The 18,467-nt window shown below is 44.6% G+C and overlaps 2 protein-coding genes across 2 annotated transcripts; both read left to right on the top strand.

Annotated features, from left to right (window-relative positions):
- The first annotated feature begins 1,275 nt into the window (after positions 1-1,275).
- LOC122159804 (feather keratin 1-like) lies at positions 1,276-1,963 on the top strand. The gene is given in 3 exon segments (XM_042817647.1): positions 1,276-1,340; positions 1,342-1,366; positions 1,628-1,963. Coding segments are annotated over 3 exon segments (426 nt in total).
- Positions 1,964-7,072: 5,109 nt separating this feature from the next.
- On the top strand, positions 7,073-16,144 carry LOC122159803 (gametocyte-specific factor 1-like). Its single transcript, XM_042817646.1, has 6 exons — positions 7,073-7,094; positions 12,023-12,114; positions 13,525-13,651; positions 14,578-14,664; positions 15,096-15,156; positions 16,048-16,144. Exons 1-6 carry the CDS (start codon positions 7,073-7,075, stop codon positions 16,142-16,144), a joined length of 486 nt encoding a protein of 161 aa, XP_042673580.1.
- The last annotated feature ends 2,323 nt before the right edge of the window (positions 16,145-18,467 follow it).

Below are 18,467 nucleotides of genomic sequence, written 5' to 3'. Positions count from 1 at the left end.
CTAATGGCACAGGTTGGGTTTTTGTTTCTGTCAACCCTGACATTTCACTTCCTTCTTTCCGACCTTCACAAATTGGCTGCACGGACACGTTTCAAGTTCCAGGATGACAGGCACAAGGAGTTTCTTTGCAGAAACACGTCACTAGGGGTGAAAGATGCATCTCAAGTGCATTGTTCATGTGCCAGGAAAGGATTCTCAAGATGCACTGCTCCATCAGGTCCATAGGACTGAGGCCTGCACTCCTGCAGCTCCTTTGCTCCTTCTTGTTGATCTCCTTAAAAAGGAGTGACATGACCTTTCCTCCAGTCTTTGGGACACTTCTCCCAGTCACCAATGTTTGCTTCGTATTTTTGTGTTTGTGTTTGGCCAAGAATTTTTGTCTCCCCATGCAGGCCTCCCTACACTTACCTTATAAACTCTATTTTTGATGCGTCTCTCCTGAGTTTCCAGGAGGTTATCCTTGTGTATTAACCAGCTTCCGTGGGCTTCTCTTTCTTCTGGGGTCTTACGATAATCTACCCCCTGGTTTCTTGAAATGGCCTCTTTCAGCTCTCCAGAAGTCCACAATTGTGATATTGTTGTGACCACTTTGCTGCCTTTAGGATATTCATCACTACCATCTCATGGACACTGATGCCAATGCTTCCTTTCACATTCACATTCAACATGACACCATCCTTTTCAGTGAGGATGGGGTGCAATACAGCACCTCTTCTCAGAGCTTCTCTGTCATTTAGGGAAGGAAGCTCCACAGAAAAGAAATCTCCTGGTTTGTTTATATCCTGCTGAGTTGCTCCTCCTGCAGATACCATGATGGCTGGAGGTTTTGATCATTTTGCACAATGGCTAGTGACTGTCAGATTAAAGGGAGAAGGAGTAGAATGAACCATGTCGCATATCCGTAAAGGAAGAGAAGACTTAGGTGCATGACGGCAGGTTGTAGTGCTTTGAGGAGTTGGTTCTACTCTTATTAAGGGAGTTACCAACCATTCCTCCTCCGGAAACTCCCAAGCCATGCCCTGTCCACTGACTGAACACACCTGCTCCTTCACTCTCTGCTCCTATTCTGTTGATTGTGATGTTGCTGTACTGGAGTAATCCTTAGATCACTCACACAACACTTGAAGGAAGTTATCTTGACATAGTAGACATGTCAAAAATGAGGAAATGAAATTGCAGAGTTGAGGGAGACAAAACCACAACCTGCACCATTAGGAAGGATTATTTGCATTTGAGGTGAGTCTCATGGAAAATTAGTGCCTGAGTGAAGCGATTATGGGCCTGAGGCAGTGGAGGAACAGTATAAAAGTATATTCATCTCCTCATTCCCTCATCCATTCCTTGCTTCCATCTCTCTGCGAACAAGGTGAGTCCAAATCCCTTCCACCACCCCCTCATCTTCTGGGATTTCTCTATGCATGCAAGTGCCTTCATCGTAGGCAGGGCATAGGCAGACAGCTGTTGCACATTGGGCAGTACAGTTGGTATCAAAGGGAAGTAAAAAAACATGAGGTTCCTTACATGGCATTCATTTCTTCAGCCAGCACAGTGCCTCGGCTCTCTCCTGCTGGCATGGCGGGATGCTCCTCTCTCTCTTCTGTGTCCTCCTGACCCTCTGTGCCAACAGGTGCCCCTCCAGACACAAGACATGTCCTGCTACGACCAGTGCCTGCCACGCCTGCCCTGCCAGCCCTGCGGCCCCACCCCTCTGGGCAGCAGCTGCAACGAGCCCTGCGTCAGGCAGTGCCAGGACTCCAACGTCTTCATCCAGCCCTCTCCCGTGGTGGTGACCCTGCCCGGACCCATCCTCAGCTCCTTCCCGCAGAACACCGCCGTGGGATCCTCCACCTCCGCTGCCGTTGGCAGCATCCTCAGCTCTGAGGGCGTGCCCATCTCCTCTGGAGGCTTTGGCCTCTCTGGCATTGGCAGCCGCTTCAGTGGCAGGCGGTTCTTCCCCTGCTAAAGCTGCTGGCAGCGGCCCTGGAGAAAGACTCCAGGGACCCAGGAGTTTGAAGCAGAACAGAGACAGAGCATTGACGTTCAGCCTGCGCTCTCAAAAGACATGTTCCATTTCTGCCTTTCCCACTCCCTTTTTTTCTCCTTGTACCATTGCTGCTCACCATTGTGGTCCCCTGGACAGTCTGTCCCACAAAGCCAGCACAGGGAGGATCTGATCGGATGGCCTTCTGTGGAAAGGGCAGACGGACAGCTGGCAACGTGTCCACTGTTATCATGCAGCGCAGACTATCAACTATCCCTAATGCCTTCTGCACCAGAGTCTTTTCTCCCCATGATCTCATTTCCCTCCTTTGCTTCATTAAATTTTTGCTGCATCCTAGCCTTTGCCTCTGTGTTATCCTTCCTTGGTGGACACTCCAGGTTCCAGCTGCCAGTAGGAAAGCAGTTGCTCTATCGACGTCAGTGGGTATGTTGGTCACGCCAGAACCATTCCACTTTTCCAGAGGGTGGGCAGAGTGAGACATTGTACTGTGGGTCCCCTTGGGAAAGCACTACCACTCCCATATGCAGATGTTGTTCAACAGTCCCACAGTGTCTCTCGCTTTCAGTCCCATCTTTGCTGCCTCTCTGTTCTGATGTGTCCTCTCAGACACAATGTACATCTTGCTTGGTCACCGCTGGCCTTGATTAAGCAGTCAGTTCTGCTGGATGCACCAGAGGTTTGCAGACCCACATTCACTTGGGGAGGGGAGGAAATGGAATTTGTCTTCCTCCAGATGCTGTTCTGCTTTTCAGGTACACATGGTTTGGTTTTCTTGTCAAATAACCTGGAAGTGTTCATGAATTCTCTTAAATTCACAACTACACATAACTCTGATTCGGGGGCAACCTCGTCACTATCCCTATGTTTGGAGAGCAGTACATGCTATTTAACATTTAGCGCTTGTCAGTATACACTGCCAGCAAGGAAGGAGCTGCTTTTCCTTCTGTTTGTCTATTCTTCAAGAAAAAAGAAGATATCTAGATAAATCAATTCAAGTTAACACTGGCTAGCATGGTCTCAGATAGCAAAAAAGACTTTTTCAAGTATGCCAACAGCAAGAATATGCTGAAGAAAAACACTGTACAGATACTTGTTGCATACAGTCACCTAACAAGTAAGGATGAGGAAAAGACAGAGGCATTTAATGCTTTTTTTATTGTCTCAATTTTTAATAGCAGTGACAGACCTTGGGCTGCCCAGACCTCAGAGTTAGAGCGCTACGATTGAAGGAGCAATGACTTCCTATCTGTGCTCACCAGAATTGCAAGGAAGCAGTCACATCAGCTCAACATTTGTAAGCCAATGGATCCTGACATGCTTTACCCTAGAGTACTGAAGGAATTAGCAGATGTTACAGCTGAATCCCTCTCAACAATTTATCAAAGGTTGTAGGAGTCTGGGGAGGTCTCTCATGACAGGAAGCCAATTCATGACCCAAGAAAAGATGCAGACCTGTAAAAGACCCAAGAAAATGCAGACCTCTCACTCCAACCTCAGGCTCTAGAAAAGTCATAGAAAAGATTATCCTGAGGGTTAATGAATGACAGTTAAAGAACAAAGTTATTATCAAACACAGTCAATATGGGTTCACAAATATACATACTTCAAATATACATGCTTCAGAAAAGCAATGAGGAGAATAAGGTGTGACTGCGAAGCGAGTGATATTTTTTTCTGCAAAATAGCTCTTATAAAAGCCTAGTTAAGAGATATGATCTTTTTTTTTTAGTTGAATATCTGATTATAACTCCATAATTTCCATTTGAAAACTCACAGGTAATTTATTCATTAAGTCAACTGAAAAGAGTCGCAAATATACCCAAAATTTGATGATATTCATTTTGCAGTCTTGAAACCTGTTCTCAAACTCCTTTATCAAAATGGAAAGCAAGGTTGCATATTTTCACTGTTCACAGGACTGTGTTTAGCCAGTGCATCAAAATGCATACAATTATTTGCCTTATCTTGAGTTAGCTCTGCTCTCTGCCCTCCTCATGTCACAGTTTCAGTCCAGACAGCACTGACAGAATGTGGGAACAACACAAAGCTACAGCAGGGAAGGTTCAGACTGGACATTAGAAAAAAAAAAATTTAATGACAGGGTGGTCAAACACTGGAACTGGCTTTCTAGAGAGGTTGTTGATGCCCCAGATTCGTCAGTGTTCAAGAGGCATTTGGATAATGCCTTCAGTAACACGCTTTAACTTTTGGATAGTCCTGAAGCGGTCAAGTAGTTGGACTGGATGATTGCTGAATGTCCCATCCAAATGAACTATTTTATTCTAAATATGAGAACAAGAAGGGGTCAAGGCAAGGCTCACTGTTGCCCAGGGTGAGTTTTGCAGAAATCAAGCATGCTCTGTCATGAATGACCTGGGACCCTGAAGAAAGGTTCCTGTCATTTCTCCCAGTTGCTATGAGAAGGGAGCAAATGGTTGTTGAAGAAATGGTTGATTCAGGTTCTGCTTAAGATTCTGCAGCTTAGGACAGGCATACAAGTAATCTATCAATGATTCCCTCCTCTGGTATATTTTCCTCCCCTAAAGGAAATTAGCAGACTAAAGGCTAGTTCCTTTTCCTAAAACATACGAGTCTCTTCATTCAAAGTCAGTCCTACAAGGAGGGAACACTTGAAGAACTGTGAGTTGCAAGCATACATTGCCCTTGGTGGATAGAAGAAGAGACAGAACAAAGAATGCGGAGAAAAAAAGAGAACATTTTTAGCTCTACAGGAAATAGTTACAAAAATGTTATTTAGAGGGAGAGTCTAAATGACATTTGTTTTCATTGCAGAAAATTGCCAGGGCTCCAGAGGCCCATCTGTAGCCTCATGCTGTGATGTTCTTGACCTGTTTTTACCAAGAAACTTTGCCATGGAGCTATACACAAACCTACTCATGATTATGATATACACTGAGCATTCCAAAGTGCAGCAAACTCTTTTCAGGTGTGTGTTCTTGCAGGGAGGACTGCAGAGAGAACCAGAGACCATGCTGCAGTGTAAAACAGACCCCTCTTGAATTTTCAGCTTTCTCTCCCTCACCTCTGGGCACACTGCTGGCTTTTGTTCAGGCAGCTGTCATCTAACGTCCCCAGATCCTCTTCAGCCACTCTGCCTCAAGCCTGTAGCACTGCAAAGGAATTAGCAACCAATTAGTAGTGACAGTAGTGACCAGTTGCCAGCTGGATTTAACTCCATTCTCCACTACTCTCTGGGCCTGGCCCTCCATCCAGTTCTTTACCCAGCAAATAGTGTATCTGCCCAAGCAGCTTCTCTGGGAGAATACTGTGGGAAACAGTGCCAAACTATTTACTAAAGTCTAAGCAAATTACAGTGACAGCCTTTCCCTCATCACCTAGGCTTAGAAAGAGATGAGGATAGTCAAGCATAATGCATTTCCTCTACTTTCTCCATTCTTTGTTTTTTGGTATGTGGACTCATTAAGTATGTATGTAGCTTTTCTTCATTAGCTGCTTTTTTTCCTTCTAGTTCTTTAAACATGTACTGTGAAAACTGTGGAATATTCTACAAATTTCTCTAAACACAACAAAAATTCTGTGAATAGCTAATAACTGTTAACTACATTAAATATGGGCATAAGTCTGCAAATGCCATCTGGTGAGAAAAAAAATGGCTGTTAAAATTGTGGGCATGCCCATCCTCCTTTCCTGATTTTATGTTTATTAACATTAAAGGCTTCAGAATTTTGACCTGGAAAGGCATCACACAAGTTGGTGACATCCACAGACTCGCTGAAGTTGTATTCAACCACACCATTGATGTAATTGAATGAAGATATCAAAGAGCATCTGTCCCTTTACTGACCCCTGAGAGACATCATTTGTCACTGATCTCTATCTGAATATTGAACCATTGATTTCTGCTCTCTAGGCACGATCTTGCAACCAGATCTTCATCCCATGAACCTGTCAAATCAATATCTTTCCAAATTAGAGAGAAGGATGTTATGGGGGACCACGTCAAAGGTCTTGCTGAAGTTTAAACAGATGACACCAGTCTTTCTTTCCTTGACTACTGATAGTTACAAGATCATAAAAAGCCACAAGGTTGGTCAGGCAAGACCTGTCCTTGGTGAAGTCATGCTGGTTCTTCTGTATCACTTCCCTCTCTTCTGTGTGCCTTAGCACAAATGCCAAGAGCATCTGCTCTATGATCCCTCCCCCAGTACAGAGATGAGGCTGACAGGTCAGCAGTTCCCTGGGTCATTACTCTTCCTAAAAATGGATATGATATTGCCTTTCTTCCACTAGGGATTTCACCTGACCACCAGGACTTTTCAAATATCATTGACAGTAGCTTGGCTACTACGCTGGCCAGTTCCCTCAGGGATAGATCTCATCAGGCCCCGTAGACCTGTGGATGCTCAGCTTTCTCAGGTGGTTGCAAACCTGATCTTTGCTCACAGCAGGAGGGACATCGCTGCCCCAGTTCCTACCTTCCAAACCACCCACTAGCAAAGGCTGTCTGTAGAGCAGCCACTAACAAAAATTGAGGCAAAAAAGTTGAGTGCCTCAGCTATCTCCTTATCTGTTGTTATCAGCCTGCCTGTATTTCTCACTAGGTGCAGAACACTCTCCTACACTTTCCTTTTCCAGTTAATGTACCTACAGAAGCTTTTCTTATTCTTTCTGCCTCTTGCCGTGTTCAGGTCCAGCTAAGCCTCCTAACCCTATCCCTATATACCTCCCACAATACCCACCCCCACTTCCACTACCTGTGCATTTCCTTTTTGTTCTCTACTTTGATCAGTAGGTTCTGGTTCAGTCATGCCGATCTCTTACCTTCAATACCTTGAATTAATTGCCTAGAACTCAATTTATTGAGATCACCACAGATGCGCAGAGGGCAGTGTTGCCAGGAGACACCGCGCATGCGCAGAGAGAAGAGGTTGCTAAGAGACACCGCGCATGCGCACGGGGTAGCGGGGCAGCACGGCAGGTGTTTTCCGGCCGAGGCGCCGAGGAGAGGCGGTGCCCTTCAACTCCGCTCCGCTTTTCTCTCGACGCCCTGAGGGCCTTTCTGGCCCGGTACCGCAGCCCTTCCCCACTATGGAGGCAGAGGATGACTTGGGTGAGGCTCGAGGCGGGGTCGGTGGGTGGCAGGGGAAGGCGGTCTCCTCGGCGCTGCGGGCTGGGTCCGGTCCGGCCTACCCCGCCCTGCTTCCCTGCCCCTCCTCGTCCCGTCCTGGATCCTAAAGCAGAGAAAGCCGGACGGGAGCTGGGCACGCTGTGAGCTGGCAGGGGGTGTTGCAGGCTGGTTCTGTCTTTATGTAACTGAGCTGATGTTGTGAATCGAGCAGAGGGAAATCTGCAGCTTCTGTAGTGTTTTCCAGATGTTTTGTGTGCGTGAGCTGTGTTTGCTGCTGCAGGTAATTCAGAGTGTTTGGGGTGCTGACGTTCTGATGGGGGAAGGTTGCTTTTCCTACATCAGCAGGAGCCTAAAAGCAGAGCCTCAGCATCTTGCTGGGATTGGTAACACTGGTATCTGGTGGCCCACCTTTTGCCTTGCCTGGGTCGCATATGCACAGCTTGCACCGAAAGTATTGCCTCTTATTTATTTCTGTGGAAACTACGGTGGCTACAGAGAGCTGTTTAATAGTTCGCATTCACAGTTATATTTAAAAAAACAAAAACAAAAAACAAAAAAAAAAAAACTAATTTTTGACAATCAGTACCATTAACAGTGGATTTTCGCCAGTAAAGAACACAGTGCATGTGTGCTCCTCAAAAATCTGTGCCAGCAGAGGTGACGTGCTCTTACTGCCACCATTGCTTTCAATGTAAAGAATCACATTACCAATTGCATCACTTGTATCAGAAGTAGTGTTGCCAGCAGGAGTAGAGAGGTAAGCAATTATTCCTCTATCCTCAGCTCTGGTGAGACAGCACCTCAAGTACTGTGCTGTGTTCTGGCCCCTCGCTACAGGAATCACATTGAGGCCCTGGAGTGTGTCCAGAGAAAAGCAGCAGAACTTTGAGGGGGCTGGAGCACAAGTGTTGTGTGGAGCGGCTCAGGGAGCTGGGATTGTTTAGCCTAGAGAAAAACTTCCTGAAAGGAGGTTACAGTGAGGTGGGGGTTGGTGTCTTCTCCCACATAACTAGTAGTAGGATAGAGGGAATGGCCTCAAGTTGCAGCTGGCAAGATTCAGGTTGGACATAAGGGAAAAACTTCTCTGAAAAAGTGGTCAGGCACTGGAATGGGCTGCCCAGGGAGGTGGTGGAGTCACCATCCCTGGAGCTGTTCAAGAAACATCAGATTTTGTACTGAGGGACATGATTTAGTGGGAAAATATCAGTGTTAGGTGGCCAGTTGAACTAGATGATCTTGGAAATATTTTCCAGCCCTGGTGATTCTGTGGTTCAATGGAACGTACCACCCATCACCTCGCTGTGCTCACATCCACTGTTTGGTCTCCTTTAATGTTCAGCGAGTGTGCGTGAATGTTGGTGGGTGACATTTTTTTTTTGCGTGGAGGAGCTCAATTCCACATCTTTGCTTCATGCACATGTGAGAGCCGGGTGCCATTTTGTTAGCTTGTGCCTCTCTGCCATCTGCCACATGGCAACAAATGTAATGGATATTGGTGGGAAGGTGCAGCCTCTGCTGCTGCGAGTTAGACGTGCCTGCTGTGGGCACAAGAGCAAGGCAAGTGTGTTAATTAGAAACTTAGTCAGCAGTCAGTTATTTTTGTAAACAATTTCTTGACCAAACACAGCAACTGACCTACTTAGCACATCACCTTTTGGCCAGCTAGCACTTCCCAATGGAACCCCACAACTAATGACTCCCTTGCAAGACTGCCATGTTAACACAGCATGCATGATGTGAGATTTTAATATGTGTAGCAATGCTCAGAACAGTGGGCACTTTGAATTGTATTTAGCATGTCTGAATACTCACACAATCTTTGTGCTTCAGCTCCTGTGTATGCTCATTAGGTGGAGCAACCCATGTTCACCCAGCACTGCAATAAAGTAATGTTGGCTTTCTAACCTGACATTCAGGTTGGTGACATTCAATTTCCAGATTTTGGTGAAACCTCCTGACCTCACAGCACTTCAGGTGATGCCGTTATGGACCTTTGTCATCATCAATGACCAAAGCGGGTCCGAAACTCCTGGAAGGAGAGTGTGTCCCAGTCCTGAAAGCTTAGCAGAAAGCAGGTGGCAAAATGGAGCAGGAAGGTGGGAGAGGGCACAGCGGGGTTGCACACCATGCTGTTCTGTTGAGTGAGTGGCAGCTGCAAACAAAAGCCATGTTTTTACACCCCGCTCTCTCTGTGTCAGGAAAGAGGACTCATTTTTTACTGCCAAATTAAATTAGTGTCCTGCTGCTTCCTGTCACCACATTGATGGGCTCAAAACCACTCACCTCACTGCTTCGTATTGCAGCTGAAATGTAAATGGTTACTGGGATGTACAGACTAGTGGAAAGATACTTTAGCAACATGAGGCACCTTTTTAAAAAAAAAAAAAAAAAATTCTCTGTTTTTTCATCTGCAGGATGGGAGTGCAGCCCAGTGACAGAGCAGGTCTCTGAAGTTGTAGGACAAACAGTCCTCGAGGTGTGGGTGTATGTATGGAAGATGTCTGGTTATAGGGATCATGAGCTTCCCAGTGACACAGGCATGCTTTGTTCTGTGATGGGTTCCCTACCCTGACATAATGAGACAGTTGTTAATACGGACAGCAGTTCTTAGGTGGGCACTTCATGGAAATTGTTGAATATTCACACATGTTGTGTATATAATCTGTGTGCTTAGCTGCTGGGTTTGCATCTGGGTAGGGCAGCCCCCAGTTCACGTGTAATGGAGAATGCCTGCTTCCTAATACCATGTTGGTCTTAAGGAGTTTTATTCCAACAGGTCTTGTCCAGTGACAGAGCCAAGGAGCATCCCAGTAGCTCGTTGCTGACCAGGGCAGCATTGTGGTTTCCATGCTTTTGTGCCCCAGAGCCTTTGCTTGCTGCAGTCTTTGGATTAATAACTGCGTCTTTTTACCTGGCCAGGCCAGCTCTGTGACTTTTGTGGTTGCAGTTTGATGTAGTAGTAAAGGCTCCCTTTCTTCTCCATCGTGTACTCATTCTTGCTTTCTTTTTTGTGCTGATAATGCCCATGTAAACCTAATGAGATTCAAGAACACCAGGAGTAAGGTGCTGGGCTGGGGCAATCCCAGGTGTGTATATAGACTGGGAGACCTCCTTGCAAGCAGCCCTGCGAAGAAGGACTTGGGGATGCTGGTAGCTGAAAAAAGCTTAATATGAGCCAGCAGTGTGCACTTGCAGCCCAGAATGCCAACAGTACCCTGGGCTGCCCTGGCAGGTGGCAGCTGGGTGAGGGAGGTGATTGTCCCCCTCTACTCAGCTCTTGTGAGACCCCATATGCAGTACTGCTTCCAGACCTGTGACCAGCAGCACAGGAATGATGTGGAACTTTTGGAGAGGGTCCAAAGAAGGGCCATGAGGATACACAGGGCTGGAGGACCTATCCTGTGAAGACAGGCTGAGGGAGCTGGTCTGGGAGAAGAGAAGGCTGAAGGGAGACCTTCCAGCATTTAAAGGGGGATTATACACAGGAGGGAAATCAACTTTTTCTATGGATAGGACAAGGGGAAATTGTTTTAAACTAAAGGAGGGGAGATTTAGATGAGGTATCCGGGAAGTTTTACATGAAGAGTGTGGTAAGGTGCTGGAACAGACTGCCCAGAGAAGGTGTGGATGCTCCATCCCTGGAGATGTTTAAGCCAGGCTGGATGGGGCCCTAGGCAACCTGATGTGGTGATTGGCAACCAGCCTGCAGCAGAGGGGTTGGAACTGGATGTTCTTTGAGGTCGCTTCCAACCCAAGCCATTCTTTAATTCCAGTGAAAGCTGAACCTGTACAAAGCTTGTCAGAGCATCTTAATAATGAAGTCTTTGATTTTCAGCATTTCTAGTGACCCTTAAGTGAATGGTTAATGGCAGTGAGGTGCTGACAGCAGCAATGTTGCACAGCTGGAGTGCGAAGAAGGGTTAGGTTCTTCTTTCCTAGTGGCTCAGAACATGAAGTCAGCTCAATGTGACTTGGGAAAAGCATCTCGATGAGCTGCCAGCCTGTGGGCTGCGACAGCTCCCTGACCTGGCTCTTGAGACAGCTGAACACCAATTGTGTGAGAGAAGAGGGTGCGATGGCAGGAGGCTCAGCAGCAGCAGCCGATGCTTAGATCTATTTAAGGTATTTTGTAATCTGTCTTAAGTGCACCAAAAGCCTGTGCACAAAGGCAGAAGTGAGGAAAGAAATCTAATCTGGCCTCCTGTGAGTGCACAGCAAACACCCCCACAGGTAGCAATAGGTAGTGGGGCAACCTGTGCCTCCTCCTGGATGCTGCTCTTTTCCTCACTGAGGATATGGGAACGTTTATATGATATCTGTGTATGCGCTTCTTCTGCTTCCCTGTTCGTTGCCTGTATTTCTAGGTGTTTTGATAACTCCTTAGCTCCTAAATAATTGCTTGATTTGGAAGAAGTTTCACTTGAAAGCTTCATGCATCCTGCTGCTTCCTCAGAAATTAAACTAAATTGTCTGGCGTCCTTCCTCCAGCCAATCTAGCTGTTCATCAAAAAAGACTTGGCTGAGAAGTTCCTGAGGGCCCTGGTGGGTATATCATCATCCCAGAGATTCCCACCTAAGATAGCTGGAGAAGTACGGTGTCTCATTAATTTTGAGTACCTGTGGTTACCCGTTTAATGTGGTATCTTAAGGAGCTGCTATTCACTGTACTGCTGACCTCTTTTTTTTCTTTTTTTTGGCGCCCCAAACTTGTAAATCGATTTGTTTAATTATACAAAACAGGCGACTGCCTTAACGAGTTTCAGAGAAAGAATGACTCTTCTAACTTCCTGAGATGACATCCCTGATGTGGTGGTGTGTTTTTTCCACTTCACTCTATTAGTGATGTTACATCCTGTCTTTCTTACTAGTTTGTTTTGTTTTTTTCTCTCTCTGTTCTCCAAATCTTTTAGATGATCCAGAGAGATTAATACAGTGTCCATATGATAAACAACATCAAATCAGAGCCTGTCGTTTTCCCTATCATCTTGTAAAGTGCAGGAAGGTAAGCTGAATTGCTGAACACCAGATGGGGGTTGTGTGTGTGTATAAAAAGTATATATATAATAAAATACAAGGTTTTTATATAAAAAAAGTGTGCATATTCTCACTCTTATTCTGTTGTCTGGATGACTTGAGTAAGTTCTTTACAAATGATCCCATATAGTATTTACTTCATATATATATATATATATATATATATAATTATTATTATTTTATTACTCTTTTAGAAATAGCTTCAAGCACATTGACTCACCTAAAACCAGTGTGGCTCTTCATGGTCAGGTCAGGGAGGAATTCATGGTCTCTTTGAGATCAGATAAGTTTTCCCACGTGAAGTTCTAGAGAAAATTCAGGCTGAGTTATGTGCACCTAATCTGTCTCATCGGAATAGAAGTTGGATGTTGCAGTTTGTTGAGTGATAGAAATGCTTCAGTACAACTTTTGTGTTTGATGTTGCTTAAAAGTATTTAATGTGCACATGTGTAGAACCTGGACATCCTGGCTTCAGCACATTTGGGAGAGAGTTTTGTTTGGTTTTGGTTTTTTTTTTTTTTTTACCTCTCCATCTGTTACCTAGAATTTGAATACAAGTGGTGTAATTGGAAGCATTCCATCCTCTATTCTCGTCTGTACCCTCAAGGTTTGTTTTATTTAACCTATCAAATGCTACTATCTGAGTGTTGGTTTCTGCTGAGAGTTGTTCCTCTACCAGTAAATTTACCAAATATATTTGTTTCAAAACAGTTTAGCAGTGCTGTGCCCTCCAGTGAGAATGCAGCTGTAGGTGAACGTTCTGTTCTCAGCATTTTGGGTAATCTTGTGTGGTGCCAGGAGCTGAACTTAATTCCTCTGGGTCCCTTCCAATTATGGATATTCTATGATTCTATCAATACTTGTTTTGAAAGGATTAATGAATTTCTGTGGCTTTGTGCTGACTTGCTTTACAGTATCTGAATGGTTTAGATTTACCTAACATCTCCTTTCTGTTGTTTTTGAAATAGCTTCATCTGTGCCTTAAACCATGAGGCCACATTGCCAGCATTGCAGCAGATTGTAGGCTGTGTAGCTGAGGGTGTGTTTCATTTGAACCAACTCCTTTGTTGTTTTTTTTTTTTTTAATGAACTGTATTTTAAATAAGTCTGTCAGACAGCTTCATCTTGCAGTTGTAGTAAGTATGGCCAATATTTTGCCATTCCTTGTTCAGTCTCTTTTAAAGCAACGTCACCAGTTACTGTAAAATCATAGAATGACTCAAATTGGAAGGGATTGTAAGGATCATGTAGTTCCAACCCGCCTGCCAGGCACAGGGTTGCCACCCACCAGATCATTTTCTCTTGCTCATCTGTAAAAAACACAAGGAAAAGTGAACTTGGTTGATGTGGCGCATGATTTCTGTGTTCCCTTTTCCAGAGTCACCCTGAAGTTGCAAAGTTATTGGCCACGTGTCCCTTCAACGCTCGCCATCTTGTTCCTCGAGCCGACCTCGTCGACCACATAGCGAAGTGCCGGGACAAAGGGTTCATTGAGCATGATATAGGTAAGAGAGCTTTGGAGATGCAGGTTCACCTTAGGGACTGAAGGTCTCCTGTTTGTCCGGATAGTTCACATGGTAAACAAAACTGGGAGTCACTTATTGGCTGTAGTTTTGCAAGGCACAGCAGCCTTCAGAAACCTGAGCCTTGCTTCAGTTTATTGGATAGGTTCATTGCAACACTGCAGGTGTGCAAGATAGGCCTTGCACGTAATTTGTTCCCAGGCTTTCTGAATAAAATGGTTGTATCCAAGACTGCATATTGACATACCTCTGCCAGGAGCTGTGATGCTTTACTTACTAGAAGGACAGTACAGATTATCTCCTCCCATTGAGGCTTGAGTACTGGTCCCACATGAAAAGTTGATTTGCATCAAATAGATGCTGTGAAAATCCCTGCAGTTGGGGCAACCTGAGTCATATATTTCCCCCCAAGAGGTGGGTCTGCTCCTCTTCCAGGGTTTTCTGTTGTTGATTTGCTTTGTCTGTCATACCATTCCTGTCTCCTACCTAGTGAAACAGCATGGGTGGATCTGTCCCAAATTATTTAGAGGGGCTTCCTGTGCTATATACAGTGTCTTTTCAGTTCTCTGCAGTGGCTTTTCAACTGCTGCCGCACTAAAGAGCAGATAGATTTCCACCTTCTGTAGAGTTGCTGTGAGGCTAATAGTCATGCCAGCATTCATGTTAACAGGTTTTCTCTCCACTTAAGCATTCCTGCTGCCAACTCCCAGGGAATGCAGCCATCTCCTGTTCTTTGAAAAAGCTATTTATGATTTCAGAGCAGTGTTTGGCTCCTGGGTGTGTCTAACCTGTTCAAATTACATGAAGTTTCCTCTAAAGCAAAGAACTGTTTTACAGTTTGATCCAAGTACTTAACACTTCTGAAGCAGAACAGACTACAGGCACTGATTTTTTCTTTCTTCCTGAAGCACATTGTTCTTCTGGCTTCCAAAGAGATGAGGTGAATGCTGTAAGCACATGGCAGGCACCTCCATGTGATGAAGACTGGGAAACAGGTGGGGAACTTCTTCCTTCTGTGCTCTGCTGCCTTCTCCTGGGTTCTGTCCTCCATCTCTACACCATAAGTTCAGAGATGCCATTCACTTAGGTGCTGCATGTAAGACACTCTGCTTGTGCTCTGTACTGCTAAATGTCCATCTCTTGGCTTAGCAGGCTTTTCTTGGTATGGAGGAATGCCTGCTGTGATTGACATGGAGGTACATTTCCAAACATCCACCTTTCCCATAAAAGCTATTCTACCTTCTCAGCAGGGATAAAGATGGGGACATGATAACTTTTATTTTCCTCAGTTAAATAACAGTGAAACAAACACTTTTCAATATCAACTACTGTTCCCTTTTGAACACGTCAAAATAATGATGAAGATGCTCAGGTATCTTACTGGAGTTTCTTAGTGCTGAGCCTCATCATCTGTTTACTTTTGCAGAGTTGCTAGAGCAGCCAAATTCCCCTTTTATTTGGGGCATGACCAACTCTGGCGTAAACAGGTAAGAAGTGCAAATTTCATAACTTACAAGAGTGTTCTTTGTACAGAAAAATATTGCAACCTACTTCCAGTCCAGCCTTGATTGCTGGACATTTGCTGGCTTTGCTGATGTACAGACCCAGGGAAGAGGGGAAACATTAACAGTGAATGTTTTAATGCTGCTGGCTCATTGTTACCTTCTTCCTTTTGGCTGGCCCTTACAAGAGAAGGGCACTTTGAGGGGCTGGCAGCGTGCAGTTCTGCTGGATATCTGGCCAGCATATGAGAGATGAGCCAATATGTTGACTTGGAGATGTGGCCTGATGCCTCCCTTTGGAGGAGTTTGTTCAAACAGTTACTCCTCTCCTCTTGAACTAATTTTTAGCTAGCAGTCCTTCATGACCACTTGTTGCTTTATATGTGGCAGATGTGCTGGCATAAGGGCCCTGTGTTAGCAGAAATCCCCTCCTGCCCTTTGTGAAGTGTAGTCACAGTATGGGTTTAGATGGAGGGCAGTTGTGCACTTGATGGAGCTGCCTTGCCAGGTGTCACTGAGCCAACAGTAGATCACTATTGCAGGCTGTGTATGAGGTGTGAAAGTGTGTTTTAAGATTTGTCTAAGCCAGTGTGCAGAAACAGTTTTCCAGCTGTCAGCCCTGCAGTTATATGTGGGCTGAAGCATGATGCAGTCCCCCTGTAAAAGGTTTAACAGTGTTGTCTAGCTTCACTCATTACAATCTCTGGAAGACTTTATAGTGTTTAGAGCATATATAGACATTGTAAATATCACCACTGTCAGGCAGCAGAGTACCATCTCCTTGTGTCCCTGTCCATCTGTTGTGTCCCTGCTCCATACTATAGTAAAGTGCATAAATTTGAGTAATTACAGTAGTTAAGAACTAAATTCTTTCAGTTGCAGTGTCACCTCTGGACAAAAGAATTACCTTCCTTCAAGTGTACGTGCGCCTGAGTCCTCCCCATATGCTGCATCCTGGAAGGATTGTGAGTAGAGTGCATGTGGTTTGGGTGCTGTAACTTCTGTAACAGTGACAGTTTATGAAATTTCTGGCTGTAGCAGTGCTTTGTGGGAACTACATGGACAGGAGAGATACTATATAATATTCTTCTTGAGGTTTTCCTAAGGAATCTGATGTTTGGGTTATTTTCTGTATCTTTTCTCTGAAATAAAATATACAAATAATGTTCCATGTTCCTGACAGACTTCTTTAGAGTGGTGCCAATTTAAGTACCCTGCTACCCAGTCACTTCAGCCTCATCTCTAAACAAGTCCATCCTTGCTACCCTCTGCTCACGTGCACCCTCCCCACTTAGGCCACATGATTTTCCTGCTTTGTGTATCTGTGCTCACTGTCAGGCCTAGTGAGCTCAGAGTAGGGGTAAAACTGGGACTGCTTAAACCAGCACTGCTAGGGAGAAAAAATATCAAAGTGCATCTGGAGGTGGGAGGAAGAGAGCTTCATGATGAAGTGACAGGTGCTGAAATCACAGAAGTCCTCTCAGGAGAGGAAAAGAAAGAAGCAACAACATGGGGGTTTGTACATCGTGCTGAAATGTGGTACCTTGGGCTGATACTTCAAAACATGCTTATACATTTGCAAAAGAGGTGCATTCAGAGTTATGTGCTTAGGATGATCATGGTTTGGTGTTAGCTATAAGCGAGCAGATATAGTTGTGCTGAGAGCAAGGAAATGCCCTGCATAAACCACAGCTTTGCATGAATCCAGGTCTTGGTGTAGAGGGAACGTGTGTAGTCCCATTTCAATGGAAGCTGGGAACCACACGACAGAGGAATTTCCAGGTATTTCTGCTGTGCACCTTGAAGTACGCCCTGCACCTGCAAAGCAGCACTGTGTGTTCCTCTTTTCAGAGCTGTAGGTGTCTCAAATGGTTTATGTGGATGCTGTACTGGATTTCTGGAAAAATACTAGGCTTTTTGCTGAGGAGATACAGAACGTTTTTCTCAGTGGTAACCAGTGGTCATAAGATCTATGGTTAGTGAAGTCCTATTTGAGGGTCTTTTTATAGCCTGCAGAGCATAAAATATGTTGTGAGAGTTTCTTCAGCCTTGAAGGAGGCCGAGATTTCTTATTGCATCTCTGCATAAAGATTGGTAAAGATCATTTTGAGCAAACCTAGAAGTATATTTCTGTGTATGCACTTTCTGCTTTTTATCTTGTCAACATCCGAGTGCGTCCATTAAGGATAAATCAGGGTTTTATAGCATATTTTCATTTATGCTCTTCTGTCTTCTTTCAGAAAGCATCGTGATGGTGTCATCGCAGCTTCCAGCCATTGCAGCTTCATCGTGTGGGTGTGTGGTGTTTCCATTCATACAGCAATGGTGAATCCTCTGTGAATTCCTCACGACACACAGTTATAGCATGCAACCCTTACAGCATGCAATTATGCAGTCCTTACGATGTTCACGTACACAGCTGAAATCTAGACCTAAGTATTTGTCAGATTTCCACTGGAGTTTTGCTGTTCGTTCTTAGAGAAAAGTTTTCCAATGCTTAGAGCATGTTTGAAAGCTCAAACACAACTGTTCTTTCCTGAGGGTGGGAAAAAGTTCAGTTTACTATCAGCACATCTAGGACCATGGAATTGTTTGGATTAAACAGTATGCTTCCTAAAAGAAGATCTAAATTACAAGCACGAAAAACTAAGAAACAACACAAGGTATTTGTCTAGAATAAACTTAATGCCAGTGATGTTTGGAAAAGAGTTCTCAAAACTTCTTACCATTAGTGTTACTGCCAGTGTAAAATAATGTAGCATAATGTGCAGAATTAGGATTGGTTCTGTCAGGACTCTTGTTGTTCAGAATGACAGTTCATAATAAAAAGATTTTGAATCACATGGCCTTGAACCTGTTTTATGTTTCTAGAAGGCACCTGTAGTGATTTGTTATACTCTTGTTCTGTTGAGTAAGCAAATGCTTACTCAGGAAGCCCTCTAATTTTACAGACAGATGCCCTAGTTCATCCCCGTTAATGTGTGTTCTGTTTGATAAAGGAGCTCATTTAATTGTCATTTGGTGGAAGGCTGGCAGTACTTAGTGCAGTAGCTCCCTTACCCTAAACCACAGCAAGCAGGAAAGCTGTCATTTTGCTGCTCCCTATAATGATTTGGGAAGGGAAGATTAACTGGCTTTTTAAGGGCATAAAACAGCATGATGACCTTTCCTCCAGCATTAAGATTATTTAAAATCCAAGTATCATTTGTGGTTGGATTGTTGGGATGAAGCTCCCTCTGATTACTTTGTGTTCACCACAGGGCAAGGAATATTTTTAAAAGTGAGTTAAAGGAAGC

Source organism: Centrocercus urophasianus, unplaced genomic scaffold (genome assembly GCF_019232065.1).
Source record: "Centrocercus urophasianus isolate 14NV4802_14NV808 unplaced genomic scaffold, USGS_Curo_1.0 seq_163, whole genome shotgun sequence".
Classification (NCBI taxonomy): Eukaryota; Metazoa; Chordata; class Aves; order Galliformes; family Phasianidae; genus Centrocercus; species Centrocercus urophasianus.
Note: the sequence above shows the minus strand (reverse complement) of the source record. Positions and strands in the feature narration are given on the sequence as shown.